The sequence below is a fragment of the Brienomyrus brachyistius genome, unplaced genomic scaffold (genome assembly GCF_023856365.1).
Source record: "Brienomyrus brachyistius isolate T26 unplaced genomic scaffold, BBRACH_0.4 scaffold34, whole genome shotgun sequence".
NCBI classification, from domain to species: domain Eukaryota; kingdom Metazoa; phylum Chordata; class Actinopteri; order Osteoglossiformes; family Mormyridae; genus Brienomyrus; species Brienomyrus brachyistius.
In genome coordinates this window covers 1,511,039-1,529,694 of record NW_026042309.1, presented here as the reverse complement: position 1 = coordinate 1,529,694, position 18,656 = coordinate 1,511,039, and the positions used below count along the sequence as shown (strand labels likewise).

The 18,656-nt window shown below is 46.2% G+C and overlaps 1 protein-coding gene across 5 annotated transcripts in view; it reads left to right on the top strand.

Annotated features, from left to right (window-relative positions):
* Positions 1–18,656, top strand: part of LOC125721543 (NLR family CARD domain-containing protein 3-like) — a 349,177-nt gene that overhangs the window by 10,875 nt on the left and 319,646 nt on the right. For all 5 annotated transcript variants that reach the window (XR_007385814.1, XM_048997484.1, XM_048997485.1 and 2 more), the window contains 4 exons: positions 494–557; positions 741–969; positions 1,587–3,432; positions 8,960–9,133. Coding sequence is in view for 4 of the 5 variants with exons in the window: in XM_048997484.1 (XP_048853441.1) it covers positions 494–557; positions 741–969; positions 1,587–3,432; positions 8,960–9,133 (2,313 nt within the window). In the remaining variant the exon portion in view is untranslated. The remainder of the gene's footprint in view (positions 1–493; positions 558–740; positions 970–1,586; positions 3,433–8,959; positions 9,134–18,656) is intronic.

Sequence of the window (18,656 nt, the reverse complement as noted above, 5' to 3'; positions counted from 1 at the left end):
CCTCTGCCCATCTTTACTTCAGAGAGACACTGCAACTCTAAGATGTTCTTTTTATACCCAGTCATGTTACTGACCTGTTGCCAATTGACATCATTATTTGCAAATTGTTCCTCCAGCTGTTGGGTTTTTGTACCACTAACTTTTCCAGCCTCCTATTGCCCCCGTCCCAACGTTTTTGAGACGTGTTGCTGTCATGAAATTCAAAATCAGCCAGTATTTTTCATGAAATAGCAAAATGTCTCAGTTTAAACATTTGATATGTTTTCTATACTTTGTTATGAATATAATACAGGTTTATGAGATTTCCATATCATTGCATTCTGTTTTTATTTACAATTTGCACAATCTCCCAACTTTTTGGAATTGGTGTTGTAATATACCACAATATTATTCTTTATCTGCAGTAACAGCAATTTTAATGGGGAACTTTTCAGTCTTTCTGTTACATTTGTGTAGATGAATTGAGGACATTATGTTTCTGCCTAATTCACAGAGACCAAATGGAAGAATGCAGTTCAGATCTTCATGATAAATCGGGTTTATCATCCATATTGAAGGTTTGTATTTATTGCTGATATATCTTTTCTTGGCTGTTATGTCAATTAGCTTATATTTTATACAGCTGTATAATAAGAAATTCATCATGTTAAAGAAAATATGTTTTAAACTATGATTCACAAGTGAAATTCTGAAAAGGTTTGGTGTAAGTAGCAATAATAAACTGTCACTGTTTATTTTAGTCACTAGAGGAAAAAGCCATGAAGTTCCTAAAGGAGGAACTGAAGACGTTTGTGAGGTACCTAGATCAGAATTACCCAGAATGCTCTGAGCCTCAGCTGGAGGAGGACAATGACCTGGACTGTGATGGTCAGATGCAGAAGACCAGTGTTAGAGAGGTAGCTCTGAAGATCACACTGTACATCCTGAGGACCATGAAGCAAAATGATCTTGCTGACCTGCTGGACAAGAGTAAGAACTTTATAATATTATGTACATGTACAATATTGTGTAAACGTCTTAGGCAGCCAAAGAAAATGATGTTTAAATGGTCTTCATGTTGGTGTAGAACTACTATAATATGTATGTCAAAGTGTGTTTGCTATTTCAGAACCTCTCCCAACATCACCTTAATATTTCGTGCCGTATATCCATGTATTTTTTTACTTGACCACTAACACACCTCATGTGGCTGATCAATATCTCACTGAGTTTTAAACTAATTTAATTAATTCATGAAGTGAGCTGGTGGTGAAATTTAACAAATACATGGACTGGCTGTGGTGCCGCTGAGGAGAGGTTTGGGAAATGAAAAGGGGTTTTGTGTGTTTTTTGGTTGTGAGCAGATATACACTTACTACCCAGATAAATGGCTTTAAACATTTCCTTTGGCTGCCTAAGGCTTATTCACTGTCCTGTATGCGGTGTTCCAGTAAAATACGCATGATAAAACTTTCAGTTTCACATTCAGTCACAGGGAAATATCTGGATATGTATGTGTGAAGAAGTGTGTTTTTGGAAAATATTCTTCCTCATACTGCTCAGGATCTCGGTCAGAATTATTGCATTTTCCTCTCATTTCTTTTCAGGACAGCTCATGCTGCAACAGGAAATCAAAGGTAAACTTAAGAAGCAATTTGAGTGTGTATTTGAAGGGAAAGCTAAGGAAGGACAGCCAACACTTCTCAGTGAGATTTACACAGAACTCTACATAACTGAAGGTGGGACTGAAGCAGTCAATGATGAACATGAAGTGAGACAGATTGAAACAGCATCCAAGAAAAGTCGAACAGAAGTTACTACAGTCAAGTGCAAAGATATATTTAAGCCCTTATGTGGGCGTGTGACTCCTATCAGAACTGTACTCACTAAAGGGGTGGCAGGTATCGGGAAAACAGTCTCTGTGCAGAAATTTATTCTCGACTGGGCAGAAGGAAAAGCAAACCAGGATGTTCACTTCATATTTGCTCTTCCTTTCCGGGACTTGAACTTGATTAAGGGTGAATACAGTCTGATTGAACTGCTTCACCGCTTTGTCCCAGAACTGAAATCATTTCAATCCACTGAGCTGTTTAGGTACAAAGTCTTGTTCATGTTTGATGGTCTGGATGAGTGTCGCCTTCCTCTGGATTTTCAGAACAATGAGAGCTGGTTTGATGTAACAGAGAAAACGTCACTGGATGTGCTGTTGACTAACCTTATTAAGGGGAATCTGCTGCCATCCGCTCTCCTCTGGATAACCTCCCGGCCAGCAGCAGCCAATCAGATACCTCCTGAGTGTGTCCACCAGGTGACAGAGATACGAGGGTTCAGTGATGCACAGAAGGAGGAGTATTTCAAGAAGAGATTTAATGATCAGAGCCTGGCCAGCAGGATTATCACACATGTGAAATCATCAAAGAGCCTCTTCATCATGTGCCACATACCTGTGTTCTGCTGGATTTCAGCCACTGTGCTTAAGAGGCTTTTTAGTGAGACTGACAGGGGAGAAATTCCAAGGACTCTGACTGAAATGTACACACACTTCCTGATCTTTCAGACAAGTTTAAAAAATGACAAGTATATGAAAAACCAAGAAACTAAGCTTAAGGAATACAGCAAGGAATTCCTTTTAAAACTTGGTAAACTGGCTTTTGACAACCTGGAGAAAGGAAATCTCATATTTTATAAGCAAGATCTGACAGGGAATGACATTGATGTCACTGAAACTTCAGTTTACTCTGGAGTGTGCACAGAAGTCTTTAAGGAGGAATATGGGTTGTACCAGGAGAAGGTGTACTGCTTTGTGCATCTGAGCATCCAGGAGTATCTCGCTGCTTTATATGTGTTTCTGTCAAACTCATCAGCTGACCTGCTGAAGACTGCAGTGAATCAGGCATTAGAGAGCAAGAATGGACACTTGGACCTCTACCTCCGCTTCCTCCTGGGCCTCTCAACAGACTCCAGTAAGACTCTGTTACAAAAGCTACTGGGGCCGACAGAAACCAGCTCACATACCATTATGGAAACAGTTCAATACATCCATCCATCCATTTGCCAAACCGCTTATCCGTCAGGGTTGCGGGGAGTCTGGAGCCTATTCCGGAAGCAATGGGCACAAGGCAGGGAACAACCCAGGACGGGGGGCCAGTCCATCACAGTAACCCAATACATCAAGGAGAAAATACAGGAGAATTTATCTCCAGAAAGGACCATCAACCTGTTCCACTGTCTGACTGAACTGGGTGACAATTCCCTAGTAGAGGAAGTACAAAGATACCTGAATTCAGGAAACATTTCAGCAAATGACCTCTCACCTGCACAGTACTCAGCTCTGGCCTTTGTGATGCTGATGTCAGATGAGGAGCTGGATGTGTTTGACCTGAAGAAATACATCAGATCAGATGAAGAGCACTGCAGGCTGCTGCCTGTGGTCAAGAACTCCAGGACGGCTCTGTAAGTGACGTGGGGATGGGAAATCATGTCTGCTCTGGCAGTAATACATGAATATTGTTTGAAATGTGTAATATATATTATATATTTCTCCTCATGGATTAATAAGTGGGTTTTATTTTGATAATCACAGCTATAGCTGTTTGTATAGCAGTAGCTAATCTTGACCACAGCCTTTATAATGACTGAAGGTAGTGATGTCACTTTTTGTTTGTTACTACGTTTCCATTCCCATCCAGTCTGCCTCCTGATCACAGCACAGCATCCTAACCTGCAGTAGAAACAGTGAGGGCTCTTTATCCACAGGGTGTATCAGTGGTATGTGAGTGTTATTGTCAGCAGGCGTGTTCATGTGATGGAGCCCAGAGCTGGGAGCTTCCGTATGACTGCTGTCTCTGGCTGCTCACTGGCGCCCTCTGCTGGCCTCAGCTGCACCTGGCTGAGGATGTGACGACACATCTAGTCCGGCAGAGATAGATAAACATTGTTTAAAATATAAAATGAATATGTATATATGTAATTTATTTCCCCTCTTTTATCAACAAGGTTCCTTTTTAATCTAGTTTATATTAACTGAAGGTAGTGATGTAGTAAAAACAAAAAAGACAAGATTTACACGACCTTCCTTTGTGTAACAAATAACCAAAGATACAGCATCATACAGAATGGTCCAGTTTTCATTAATAGTGGGAAAACCACTCATATTTGTTTCAGTTCTGGATGCTGTAAGAAGCATTTCTGTAAATACTGGGTGTGGTGCGTGACTCTTTGGGTTTGGACTCTGTGTCCATGAGCGGACGGTCGCCGGTTCAGATCTTTTGACCGGCAGAGTGATGTCATCGCTGGGTCCTTGAGCTGCAGGGGCGCTGGATGCTGGCTGACCCTGCGCTGCGACCCCCAAACTTCCTCTCACCTGTATATGTGTCGCATGTCTCTTGGAGAGCAAGATGGGAGGGGCGAAAAGACAATTTCTCCTTTGGGGTGAATGAAGTATCGTTATTCATAAATCATTCAAACAAACATTTTTCCTAAAAGCCTATTTCACAGGACTGATAGCTCTCCGATTAGTGTATAGTTGATTAGGGCTAGGCGATAAGTAAAAAAATGTGTATGTGTCATTTAGTATAAAAATATCGCAATAAACAATCATTTTGAGTCTCCCCCCAAACACTGAGTGCAATTTCAGTTCAGTTCAGTTTTATTTGTATAGTGTGTTTTCACAACATTACATCATCTCAAAGCACTTTACAGCATCCCTGCCCAAAGCCCCCAGTGAGCAAGTCAGAGGGGACATTGGCAAGGAATAACTCCCTAGAAAGAAGAATCCTTGGGAGGAACCAGATACAAAGGGGGAGCCCATCCTCCAGGGGGCAGCAGAGGAAGCCCTAACCCTAACCAGACTGAAAGGGGGAGCCCATCCTCCAGGGGGCAGCAGAGGAAGCCCTAACCCTAACCAGATACAAAGGGGGAGCCCATCCTCCAGGGGGCAGCAGAGGAAGCCCTAACCCTAACCAGATACAAAGGGGGAGCCCATCCTCCAGGGGGCAGCAGAGGAAGCCCTAACCCTAACCAGATACAAAGGGGGAGCCCATCCTCCAGGGGGCAGCAGCAGGCCAGAAGGACGTCACAGATAGTGGAGACGTCACCGGCAGCAGGGTAGGCAGGATATCTTGAAAATGTGGGGTCTCCAGGCAGCACAGCCCAGGGGGAGCATAGAACAGGGCTAATATAATCAATTTTTTTAGTGTTTGTATGAACTCTGGCTGCTGCATTTTGTACCAGCTGACGTTTATGTGAGGATCCAGATGGGCACCCAGAAAGGAAGGCATTACAGTATCCAGCCTGGAAGTTATAAAGGTGTTACTGCATCACCAGGTAATGTAAACGATCGGTAGCGAAGCTCCCCTCACGGCCAATGAGAGGGAGTCTCACGATATTTCAGTCGAGTTTGAGGTTTTAGAGCTTAGTAGCCAAATCGCACAGAGGCAGGGACTATTGTGAGCACTCAATGAACAGAGACTGAAGTAGTGTAAAACTGGAATGATTTTACATCGGTTTGATACCAAACATGCCACACCAGCCTAGCGGTTCACACCGAATACCATCTGTAATGATTAATTAATGATTACTTATATTATGTCATTATGTTATATTACTCACACCAGTATATGGTACAGGTGGTTTAGGTTGTACCTCAACAGATATTACCCTTTATACAGACATTATATGACATATTCTCATGTCATAAGCACATCTTACCCTTAGGTAGGCATGGTAGAATACAAAGATCAGATAAGGGTTGCCGAGGAATGTGGAAAAGAAAAGGGGGGGGGGGGGAAGGTTTGTCAAACAAAGAAAAAGAATCTTTGAAAGTTAGGACACATTACAAACATAACCTATCTGTATATTGAGACTAGTAGTCATGGGTAAATAAATATACAGATATACAACAGCCAAACTTAAAAGAAACTTTCTTTAGGGTGTTGGTCTGTTGGGTGAGTGGTATGTAAGGCAGGATGTCTGGGGAGGGGGTTGTGTCCCAAGTCGAGGGACCCCTGTCCTTGAGGTCCACTCTGCTGTCTGTAGGTCGTTAAAACTTTGAGCAATAAAAGTTGGAGTGCTGGCCCCCCTTGTTATCTGTGTGTGTTTAAGTGTGTCTGCGTGTGTGGGGTCACGAACCCCCCTTTGAGGCCTAGGCCAATGTGTGCCTCTCGTACCAGGGTAGGCCTTGTCTCAGGCCACCTGGAATTTAAGCTTTGTGATATGTGCATGTGTGATCCTACACCAGATTTAAAATGGGTAACCTTAAAAGGGAAATACTGTTCTGCAAAGCAAGCACAGTTTGTGGAAACACGACCCTAAAGTCATAAAGCAGGTTAACAGAACTGCTTAGGTTGTTAAAAAGAAAGGAAGTTGGTTTACTTGTTTGCAGAGTGGAGGGGGTCTTGGCAGTATTAAATAATACCTGCTTTTGTTTCTAGTAGAATAAATTACTGTAATGCCCTCTTGTCTGTTTCACATCTACTGTTTCACATCTACAACGGGCCCAGAATGCCTCTGGCGGAGTGTTAACACGCACCAGTCACAGGGATCACATCTACAACGGGCCCAGAATGCCGCTGGCGGAGTGTTAACACGCACCAGTCACAGGGATCACATCTACAACGGGCCCAGAATGCCGCCGGCGGAGAGTTAACACGCACCAGTCGCAGGGATCACATCTACAACGGGCCCAGAATGCCGCTGGCGGAGTGTTAACACGCACCGGTCACAGGGATCACATCTACAACGGGCCCAGAATGCCGCTGGCGGAGTGTTAACACGCACCGGTCACAGGGATCACATCTACAACGGGCCCAGAATGCCGCTGGCGGAGTGTTAACACGCACCAGTCACAGGGATCACATCTACAACGGGCCCAGAATACCGCTGGCGGAGTGTTAACACGCACCGGTCACAGGGATCACATCTACAACGGGCCCAGAATGCCGCTGGCGGAGTGTTAACACGCACCAGTCACAGGGATCACATCTACAACGGGCCCAGAATACCGCTGGCGGAGTGTTAACACGCACCAGTCAGAGGGATCACATCTACAACGGGCCCAGAATGCCGCTGGCGGAGTGTTAACACGCACCAGTCACAGGGATCACATCTACAACGGGCCCAGGATGCCGCTGGCGGAGTGTTAACACGCACCAGTCAGAGGGATCACATCTACAACGGGCCCAGAATGCCGCTGGCGGAGTGTTAACACGCACCAGTCACAGGGATCACATCTACAACGGACCCAGAATGCCGCTGGCGGAGTGTTAACACGCACCAGGCACAGGGATCACATCTACAACGGGCCCAGAATGCCGCTGGCGGAGTGTTAACACGCACCAGTCACAGGGATCACATCACACCTGCTCTCACATCCCTGCACTGGCTTCCTCTGGCTTCTAGGATTGAGTTTAAAGTTCATTTGCTAATTTGTAAATATTTACGTGGTTTAGCTCTGTCCTGCCTCAGTAACATGACTGTAAGGTATGTCCCAGGCAGATCAGTCAGATCATCCGACAGTAATTTACTGATTATTCCTAAAACCCGGCTGGGGAGGGAGGGGGCAGCTTTTAGTCACTATGGGCCCAAACTCTGGAACTCTCTCCCAGAAAACCTGAGAGCTACTGAATGTCTCAGTACTTTCAAAACTAGGCTGAAAAAGCATCTTTTCACCAACGCATATAATAATCTATGATAATCAGTTTTATTATTTTATGCTTTTATTAATATCAGTAATTGTGGGGGGGCGGGCGGGCGGTCGCTTCCCCCAGAAGACATAGGGGCTAGAGGCCCCTTTGAGGAGGGGCCCTTAAAGAGGACATGGGTATTTAAAGTCCTTTATGATGGTTTTTAATTTTATTTTTTTAAAACATTTTTACTCTATTTTTATTTCTTTTGCGCTTATTGTTATTTATTCTGAGCTTATTTGAATTTCTTTTTCTTTTTAAATGTTTGCAAAATTCTTTATAAACGCTGTGGCTAAAATGCGCTATATAAATAATGATTGATTGATTCAGATAGATAGATGAGTGAGAGAGTTTACTTTTAACCACCTTTATTAAACAGTTAGCAACCAATCCTAATCACAGCCCTGGCGGGTCAGGGACACACTTAAAGCTGTGCCTGAGACTTAGACACAAAAAACTGAGCCGGGAAGCTCAAAATTCCCACCAGAAAGCTGCACTTGAATGACTGACATTCTGGCTGCTGACTCAGAGATAGAAGTTGGTGATGTGACAATACTGAACTTACAAGAATGGCGAACGCATGGTTACTGCAGGGACAATGCTTGTGAAATTCTGTGCAATGTTTCTTTTTAACTGCTTCAGAATCTTTGGCTAGAAAGCTGAACTGAAAGCAAATCATGAATCTTTCTGTTATCTTGCTTTGTATGTAGCCTAAGCGCGTTTCCCCAGCAAAGATATCGACACCGGGATACTTGTCTGATTACGCTCATTACCGATAATATCATCATATCACCCAGACGTAATTGGTGATTTGACATGTTCCCAGGTATAACAATACAGGGAGAAAAAGGATTTTACTCATGGGATCAGGAATCCAAGTGCCAGTTGCTGCTGCATTACATGCTGGGAATGTTCACATCTCCTCCTTTCAGTGATACGTGTCGAGTGTAGGGACACCTGGCAGAAAGATGGCTAAGGACTGCACTGGAAGCACTGGTCTGACTGTTATGGGAGGTTCACGTCCATCTTGCTGTTGATGTGTTCCTATGTATTCCTATAGCTTGTACTTAATGTTTTTACCTCTAGTTTTGAGCAAAGGTGCACTGACTCACAATTAGTGATCATGTGACTGCAGCAGATTGTCAGGACGCACAGAACACCCTGCAGACTATAATTCATTTTGAAGTGTAAGCTGTGCTGCTAATTATAATGAAAACAAATGCTTATTGTAATGCTTTGTATTTTACTAATGTGTAGGATGTGTATATGTCTGTGTCTTAAAGTGTTTTCTGTTTCAGGCTGAACAGCTGTGATCTCATAGATAAACACTGTGAAGTGCTGTCTTCAGCTCTCAGATCAAACTCCTCACCCCTGAGAGAGCTGGACCTGAGTGACAATGACCTGCAGGACTCAGGAGTGAAGCTGCTCTCTGCTGGACTGGGGGACTTACACTGCAACCTGGAGATACTGAGGTCAGTCTGACTGGGTATTCCACACTGTAAACTGGAGTTACTGAGGTCAGTCTGACTGGGTATTCCACACTGTAAACTGGAGATACTGAGGTCAGTCTGACTGGGTATTCCACACTGTAAACTGGAGTTACTGAGGTCAGTCTTACTGGGTATTCCACACTGTAAACTGGGGGTAGTGAGGTGAGTATTACTGGGTATTTCACACTGTACGCTGGAAATACTAAGGTAGAAAATAACGAATGATTTCAAAATAAAGCAGGAGTATCTAAGTCTAGGGGTTGACTTAAAAAATAACATTAGATTCGCTACAGTAAGTGGAATGTCGAAAGTAAGACTGCATTGGAGGTTAAGGATGACATTAAAAGTTTTTTCCAATATTTCAACTCCAAAAGAGCTCTAAAAGCTGAAATCACTCATCTGCAGGATAGTAAGGGCCTTCATTGAAAATGAAAATTGATATAGTAAATGAGTTTAATGATTATTTTACACGGGTGTTCACAGTAGAGGACATGATTAACTTACCACCATTTAGTACAAATACAGTGTCCTATATAAACAATATACAGTCCCTCCACAATTATTGGCCCCCTTGTAAAGATTTGTAAAAAGGGTTAGACAAAAATCCACCTTTTGGCGAAGCAGCTTCATCTCACACTGAAAAAGTGAGAAAAATCCAACCTTTCATTGAAATAAATTTATTCAAAGAAAAACAAATCCTTCATCAAGAAATAATTATTTTCAACAAAAACACATGTGCCACGATTATTGGCAGCCCTGCTTTTAATACTTTGTACAGCCTCCCTTTGCCAGTATAACAGCAGTGAGTCTCCTATAACATTTTATAAGGTTGGAGAATACAGACCAGGGCATCTGAGACCATTCCTCTTTACAGAATCTCCCCAGGTCACCCAGGGTCCTCGGCCCTCTCTTGTGCACTCTCCTCTTCAGCTCAGCCCACAGGTTTTCAGTGGGGTTCAGGTCAGGGGACTGAGATGGCCATGGCAGAAGCTTGATTCTGCGGTCAGCTGACCATTTTTATGTTGATTTGGACATGTGCTTAGGATCACCGTCCTGCTGGAAGATCCAATGAAGCCCCAGTTTTTGTTTCCTGGCAGCAGCAGCCAAATTTTGATATAAAATGTCCTGGTATTTCATGGACCCCATAGTGCCATGTACCCTAACAAGGTTTCCAGGGTTTTTCGAGGAAAAACATCTCCACAACATCACAGAACCTCCACCGTATTTTACAGTTAGAATAAGGTTCATTTCGTTATAGCCATCCTTCTTTTTACGCCAAACCCACCTTGAATGTTTATTGCTAAAAAGCATTTTTATTTCATCAGACAGTTGAATTTGATTCCAGTCAAAGTTGTATAATGTTTTGCAGACTCCTGGCACTAACATTTTAAGTAACTGACAGAAAAAGCTTCTTTCTGTCATAACTTTCAAAACGTCTGTTAGCATGAAGGGGGCATCTGATGGTTTTTTGGAGACGTGGTAACCCCAAGATTTTACTTTGTCTGGTAATTGACTAACAGTCATCCTTGGGGATTATTTGTCTCTCTTACGATCTTCCTCACTGTATGTGGGGGCAAAATAAACTTGGGTCCTCTTTCAGGCAAGTTTCTAACAGTTCCAGTTGATGTCCGCTTTTTAATTATTGCCCTAACAGTAGAAATGGGCATTTTAAGGCGAGTGGCTATTTTTAATACCCATTCCCTGACTTATGAAGGTCAGCACACTTCTCCCTCATTTGGTCTGTGTGTCTCTTATCTTTCCCATGTTGACGGATGACTAAGGGAATTTGGCCTCTGTGTCTCCTCATGTTTGTACCCCAGTTACTCAGGAAGTCATGGATTACAGCTTGAAGGTTCCTATTCACTCCAATCAACTCAAATATGTATAATTTACATAGGAAACATGCTTCAGTTACATTGTGTTCACTATAATTTGCAGGGCTGCCAATAATCGTGGCTCACGTGTTTTTGTTAAAAATAATTATTTATTGATGAAGGATTTGATTTTCCTTCAAATAAATTGATTTTAAGTAAAGGTTGGATTTTTCTCATTTTTTTCCGTGTGAGATGAAGCAACTTCACCAGAAGGTGGATTTTTTCTTACCCCTTGCACAAAGGGGTGCCAATAATTGTGGAGGGACTGTATGTATAACTGAGGCTGATGTGGTACAAAACCTAGCTAAGCTCAAAATAAATAAATCACAGGGTCCTGATGGCATCTTACCTATAGTTTTAAAATAGATGAGGGTTATTATTAGCCAACCTTTAACTTTACTGTTTCCGAAATCCTTATTTGCACGTGTGGTACCTTATGATTGGAAGTATGCTAATATAACACCCATATTCAAAAAAGGGGATAGATGTAATCCAGTAAACTATAGGCCAATTACTTTAACTTGCATAACTGGAAAAGTTATGGATACAAATAACCTGGATACAAACAACATTCTGAGGGGTAGCCAACCTGGATTTAGGAGAAGTAGATCCTGTTTAACTAATCTACTTGAGTTCTTTGAGGAAGCAAAAATAGAACTTGGTCACAAAAAGTACTTACATTTGCAGAAGACCTTTGATGTTGTCCCCCTCAAACAGCTCTTGCTTAAGCTCAAAGCTGCAGGGATTTTAGGAACTGTAGCATCTTGGATTGAAAACTGGTTAACAGACAGGAAGCAGCAGGTAGTTATTAGAGGCACAATGTCACAGTGGGCCTGCGTTCATAGTGGGGTACCGCAGGGTTCAATTTTAGGACCAATATTGTTCTTATTTTACATTAATGATATTGACACCAATACATACAGTAAACAAGTTAAATTTGCAGATGACACCAAGGTGGATGATGTAGCAAATACTGATCTAGCAGCGGAGAGGCTACAACGGGATCTTGATTTAATTAGCGACTGGGCTGATACCTGGCAGATCAAATTTAATGTAGATAAATGTAAGGTAATCCATGCAGGGAGCAGAAATATAAAGTACAGATTTTTTATGGGTTCCTCTGAAATAAAGGTAGCTGATTATGAGAAAGACCTCGGTGTGTATGTTGATGCTTCCATGTCCCACTCTCGCCAGTGTGGGGAAGCAATTAAAAAGGCCAATAGGATGTTGGGTTACATCTCTAGGTGTGTGGAGTTTAATTTAAATGAAGTGATGCTAAGATTATACAATTCCTTGGTAAGACCCCACCTAGAATATTGTTTTAATGTGAGAGGGGGATATAGGGATGTCGAAGGAACAATCAGGTTCGCTTTGGTCCGTTCAGAAATATTTCTTAAAATATACACAAAATTATGATATATTTCATAAGCATTGATAGGTAATCGGGGGCAGCATGGTGGTGCAGTGGTTAGCACGGTTACCTCACACCTCTGGGACCCGGGTTCGAGTCTCCGCCTGGGTCACATGTGTATGGAGATTGCATGTTCTCCCCATATCGTCGTGGGGTTTCCTCCGGGTACTCCGGTTTCCCCCCACAGTCCAAAAACATGCTGAGGCTAATTGGACTTGCTAAATTGCCCATAGGAATGCGTGTGTGAGTGCATGGTGTGTGAGTGTGCCCTGCGATGGGCTGGCCCCCCATCCTGGGTTGTTCCCTGCCTCGTGCCCATTGCTTCCGGGATAGGCTCCGGACCCCCCGCGACCCAGTAGGATAAGTGGTTTGGAAAATGGATGGATGGATGGATGATAGGTAATCCCACTAATTAATAAAATGAAAAAGTAGCCACAAGCCATCTACACTCGGACGTGCTATAATCACCCACCTTCACACACGGACTGGGGAGCCCCTTTCAGTCCTGGCAGGAGACCAACACATAATTCCTGAGAAGTTCCGGGCGATGCGCGCTCTATCCCACGGCTGATCTCCGGTCAGTGCTGAGCTCTCCCCCTTCCTTTATGCTAAATCTGGAGTGGTACGCGTGCGGGGAGGGGGTGAGCTGGCCAGGCTCACCCCCTTCCTCAGGGAATATGCTCTTTATTCTCCAATTCCTGTCCAGGTGAGGCTGTTTTGCGCTTGCGGTTATGAAGCATTTTGGGCAAGGCTTTCCCTTTTCCCCTGGGAGAGAAAAGATAAGCCTCCCTTTCCGCTGGGAAAGGCAAGATAGGTGTTCTAGCTCTTTCTGTGAGAAACAAGTTATATAAGTGATCAGTGAAATACATGTTTGTGCAGTTCACCTGTGGCACAACAATAATGTGGGTGAATCACGGTGGACGATGTATTTGAATCCCGGGGTGTTTAGTCCAAACACGATCAGAATCAATCCATACCTCAATCCCCTCATAGGTATGTCTGCTAGGTGGAGTTGGAGGTGCAGTATAATCCCATTATAACGAACTCGCTTATAACGGAATATCATCTGTAACAGACAAGGTCCGCTGGCCGTGCGCCTTTAAGAACCTGCAGAAAAAGCATCGCATATAGCGGACTACAATGGAATTTCGCTTATAACGGACAAACAGTTTGGTCCCATTTGTCATTTGCCGTTTGTCTGCGGCAGGATACATGTATGTGAGAGTGTCTGGCAGGGTATGTGTGTTTGAGAGTGTCTGTGACCGGGTACGCGTGTGTGTGAGTGTCTGCGGCAGGGTACGTGTGTTTGAGAGTGTCTGTGACAGAGTACGTGTGTATGAGAGTGTCTGTGACAGGGTACACGTGTCTGAGAGTGTCTGCGGCAGGGTACGTGTGTGTGAGAGTGTCTGTGACAGTGTACGCGTGTGTGAGAGTGTCTGTGACAGTGTACGCGTGTGTGACAGTGTCTGTGACAGTGTACGCGTGTCTGAGAGTGTCTGCGGCAGGATACGTGTGTGTGAGAGTGTCTGTCGCAGGATACGTGTGTGTGAGAGTGTCTGTGGCAGGATACGTGTGTGTGAGAGTGTCTGTGACAGAGTACGTGTGTATGAGAGTGTCTGCGACAGGGTACACGTGTCTGAGAGTGTCTGCGGCAGGATACGTGTGTGTGAGAGTGTCTGTGGCAGGGTACGTGTGTGTGAGAGTGTCTGTGGTAGGTTACGCGTGTGTGAGAGTGTCTGCGGCAGGGTACACGTGTCTGAGAGTGTCTGCGGCAGGATACGTGTGTGTGAGAGTGTCTGTGACAGAGTACGCGTGTGTGAGAGTGTCTGTGACAGTGTACGCATGTGTGACAGTGTCTGTGACAGTGTACGCGTGTCTGAGAGTGTCTGCGGCAGGATACGTGTGTGTGAGAGTGTCTGTGGCAGGATACGCGTGTGTGAGAGTGTCTGTGGCAGGGTACGCGTGTGTGAGAGTGTCTGTGACAGTGTACGCGTGTGTGACAGTGTCTGTGACAGTGTACGCGTGTCTGAGAGTGTCTGCGGCAGGATACGTGTGTGTGAGAGTGTCTGTGGCAGGATACGTGTGTGTGAGAGTTTCTGTGGCAGGATACGTGTGTGTGAGAGTGTCTGTGACAGAGTACGTGTGTATGAGAGTGTCTGCGACAGGGTACACGTGTCTGAGAGTGTCTGCGGCAGGATACGTGTGTGTGAGAGTGTCTGTGGCAGGGTACGTGTGTGTGAGAGTGTCTGTGGTAGGTTACGCGTGTGTGAGAGTGTCTGCGGCAGGGTACACGTGTCTGAGAGTGTCTGCGGCAGGATACGTGTGTGTGAGAGTGTCTGTGACAGAGTACGCGTGTGTGAGAGTGTCTGTGACAGTGTACGCGTGTCTGAGAGTGTCTGCGGCAGGATACGTGTGTGTGAGAGTGTCTGTGGCAGGATACGCGTGTGTGAGAGTGTCTGTGGCAAGGTACGCGTGTGTGAGAGTGTCTGTGACAGTGTACGCGTGTGTGACAGTGTCTGCGGCAGGGTACGCGTGTGTGAGAGTGTCTGTGACAGTGTACGCGTGTGTGAGAGTGTCTGTGACAGTGTACGCGTGTGTGACAGTGTCTGTGACAGTGTACGCGTGTCTGAGAGTGTCTGCGGCAGGATACGTGTGTGTGAGAGTGTCTGTGGCAGGATACGTGTGTGTGAGAGTGTCTGTGGCAGGATACGTGTGTGTGAGAGTGTCTGCGACAGTGTACGTGTGTATGAGAGTGTCTGCTACAGGGTACACGTGTCTGAGAGTGTCTGCGGCAGGATACGTGTGTGTGAGAGTGTCTGTGGCAGGGTACGTGTGTGTGAGAGTGTCTGTGGTAGGTTACGCGTGTGTGAGAGTGTCTGCGGCAGGGTACGCGTGTGTGAGAGTGTCTGTGACAGTGTACGCGTGTGTGAGAGTGTCTGTGACAGTGTACGCGTGTGTGACAGTGTCTGTGACAGTGTACGCGTGTCTGAGAGTGTCTGCGGCAGGATACGTGTGTGTGAGAGTGTCTGTGGCAGGGTACGTGCGTGTGAGAGTGTCTGTGGTAGGTTACGCGTGTGTGAGAGTGTCTGCGGCAGGATATGTGTGTGAGTGTCTGTGACAGTGTACGCGTGTGTGAGAGTGTCTGTGGCAGGGTATGTGTGTGTTAGTGTGTCTGTGGAATGGTACGTGTGTGCGAGAGTGTCTGCGGCAGGATACGTGTGTGCGAGAGTGTCTGTGGTAGGTTACACTTGTGTGAGAGTGTCTGCGACAGGGTACACGTGTCTGTGAGTGTCTGCGGCAGGATACGTGTGTGTGAGAGTGTCTGTGGTAGGTTACGCGTGTGTGAGAGTGTCTGTGACAGTGTACGCGTGTCTGAGAGTGTCTGCGGCAGGATACGTGTGTGTGAGAGTGTCTGTGGCAGGATACGCGTGTGTGAGAGTGTCTGTGGCAGGGTACGCGTGTGTGAGAGTGTCTGTGACAGTGTACGCGTGTGTGACAGTGTCTGTGACAGTGTACGCGTGTCTGAGAGTCTGCGGCAGGATACGTGTGTGTGAGAGTGTCTGTGGCAGGATACGTGTGTGTGAGAGTGTCTGTGACAGAGTACGTGTGTATGAGATTGTCTGTGACAGGGTACACGTGTCTGAGAGTGTCTGCGGCAGGGTACGCGTGTGTGAGAGTGTCTGTGACAGTGTACGCGTGTGTGAGAGTGTCTGTGACAGTGTACGCGTGTGTGAGAGTGTCTGCGACAGTGTACGTGTGTATGAGAGTGTCTGCTACAGGGTACACGTGTCTGAGAGTGTCTGCGGCAGGATACGTGTGTGTGAGAGTGTCTGTGGCAGGGTACGTGTGTGTGAGAGTGTCTGTGGTAGGTTACGCGTGTGTGAGAGTGTCTGCGGCAGGGTACGCGTGTGTGAGAGTGTCTGTGACAGTGTACGCGTGTGTGAGAGTGTCTGTGACAGTGTACGCGTGTGTGACAGTGTCTGTGACAGTGTACGCGTGTCTGAGAGTGTCTGCGGCAGGATACGCGTGTGTGACAGTGTCTGTGACAGTGTACGCGTGTCTGAGAGTGTCTGCGGCAGGATACGTGTGTGTGAGAGTGTCTGTGTCAGGATACGTGTGTGTGAGAGTGTCTGTGGAAGGATACGTGTGTGTGAGAGTGTCTGTGACAGAGTTCGTGTGTATGACAGTGTCTGCGACAGGGTACACGTGTCTGAGAGTGTCTGCGGCAGGATACGTGTGTGTGAGAGTGTCTGTGGCAGGGTACGTGCGTGTGAGAGTGTCTGTGGTAGGTTACGCGTGTGTGAGAGTGTCTGCGGCAGGATATGTGTGTGAGTGTCTGTGACAGTGTACGCGTGTGTGAGAGTGTCTGTGGCAGGGTATGTGTGTGTTAGTGTGTCTGTGGAATGGTACGTGTGTGCGAGAGTGTCTGCGGCAGGATACGTGTGTGCGAGAGTGTCTGTGGTAGGTTACACTTGTGTGAGAGTGTCTGCGGCAGGATATGTGTGTGAGTGTCTGTGACAGTGTACGCGTGTGTGAGAGTGTCTGTGGCAGGGTATGTGTGTGTTAGTGTGTCTGTGGAAGGGTACGTGTGTGTGAGAGTGTCTGCGGCAGGATACGCGTCTATGAGAGTGTCTGCGGCAGGATATGTGTGTGAGTGTCTGTGACAGGGTACGTGTGTGTGAGAGTGTCTGTGGCAGGGTACGTGTGTGCGAGAGTGTCTGTGGCAGGGTATGTGTGTGTTAGTGTGTCTGTGGAAGGGTACGTGTGTGTGAGAGTGTCTGAGGCAGGGTACGTGTGTGCGAGAGTGTCTGTGGTAGGTTACGCGTGTATGAGAGTGTCTGCGGCAGGGTATGTGTGTGTTAGTGTGTCTGTGACAGTGTACGCGTGTGTGAGAGTGTCTGTGACAGTGTACGCGTGTGTGACAGTGTCTGTGACAGTGTACGCGTGTCTGAGAGTGTCTGCGGCAGGATACGTGTGTGTGAGAGTGTCTGTGTCAGGATACGTGTGTGTGAGAGTGTCTGGCAGGATACGTGTGTGTGAGAGTGTCTGTGACAGAGTACGTGTGTATGAGAGTGTCTGCGACAGGGTACACGTGTCTGAGAGTGTCTGCGGCAGGATACGTGTGTGTGAGAGTGTCTGTGGCAGGGTACGTGTGTGTGAGAGTGTCTGTGGAAGGGTACGTGTGTTTGAGAGTGTCTGCGGCAGGATACGCGTCTATGAGAGTGTCTGCGGCAGGATACGTGTGTGTGAGAGTGTCTGTGGTAGGTTACGCGTGTATGAGAGTGTCTGCGGCAGGGTATGTGTGTGTTAGTGTGTCTGTGACAGTGTACGCGTGTGTGAGAGTGTCTGTGACAGTGTACGCGTGTGTGACAGTGTCTGTGACAGTGTACGCGTGTCTGAGAGTGTCTGCGGCAGGATACGTGTGTGTGAGAGTGTCTGTGTCAGGATACGTGTGTGTGAGAGTGTCTGTGGCAGGATACGTGTGTGTGAGAGTGTCTGCGACAGTGTACGTGTATGAGAGTGTCTGCTACAGGGTACACGTGTCTGAGAGTGTCTGCGGCAGGATACGTGTGTGTGAGAGTGTCTGTGGCAGGGTACGTGTGTGTGAGAGTGTCTGTGGTAGGTTACGCGTGTGTGAGAGTGTCTGCGGCAGGGTACGCGTGTGTGAGAGTGTCTGTGACAGTGTACGCGTGTGTGAGAGTGTCTGTGACAGTGTACGCGTGTGTGACAGTGTCTGTGACAGTGTACGCGTGTCTGAGAGTGTCTGCGGCAGGATACGCGTGTGTGACAGTGTCTGTGACAGTGTACGCGTGTCTGAGAGTGTCTGCGGCAGGATACGTGTGTGTGAGAGTGTCTGTGTCAGGATACGTGTGTGTGAGAGTGTCTGTGGAAGGATACGTGTGTGTGAGAGTGTCTGTGACAGAGTTCGTGTGTATGACAGTGTCTGCGACAGGGTTCACGTGTCTGAGAGTGTCTGCGGCAGGATACGTGTGTGTGAGAGTGTCTGTGGCAGTGTACGTGCGTGTGAGAGTGTCTGTGGTAGGTTACGCGTGTGTGAGAGTGTCTGCGGCAGGATATGTGTGTGAGTGTCTGTGACAGTGTACGCGTGTGTGAGAGTGTCTGTGGCAGGGTATGTGTGTGTTAGTGTGTCTGTGGAATGGTACGTGTGTGCGAGAGTGTCTGCGGCAGGATACGTGTGTGCGAGAGTGTCTGTGGTAGG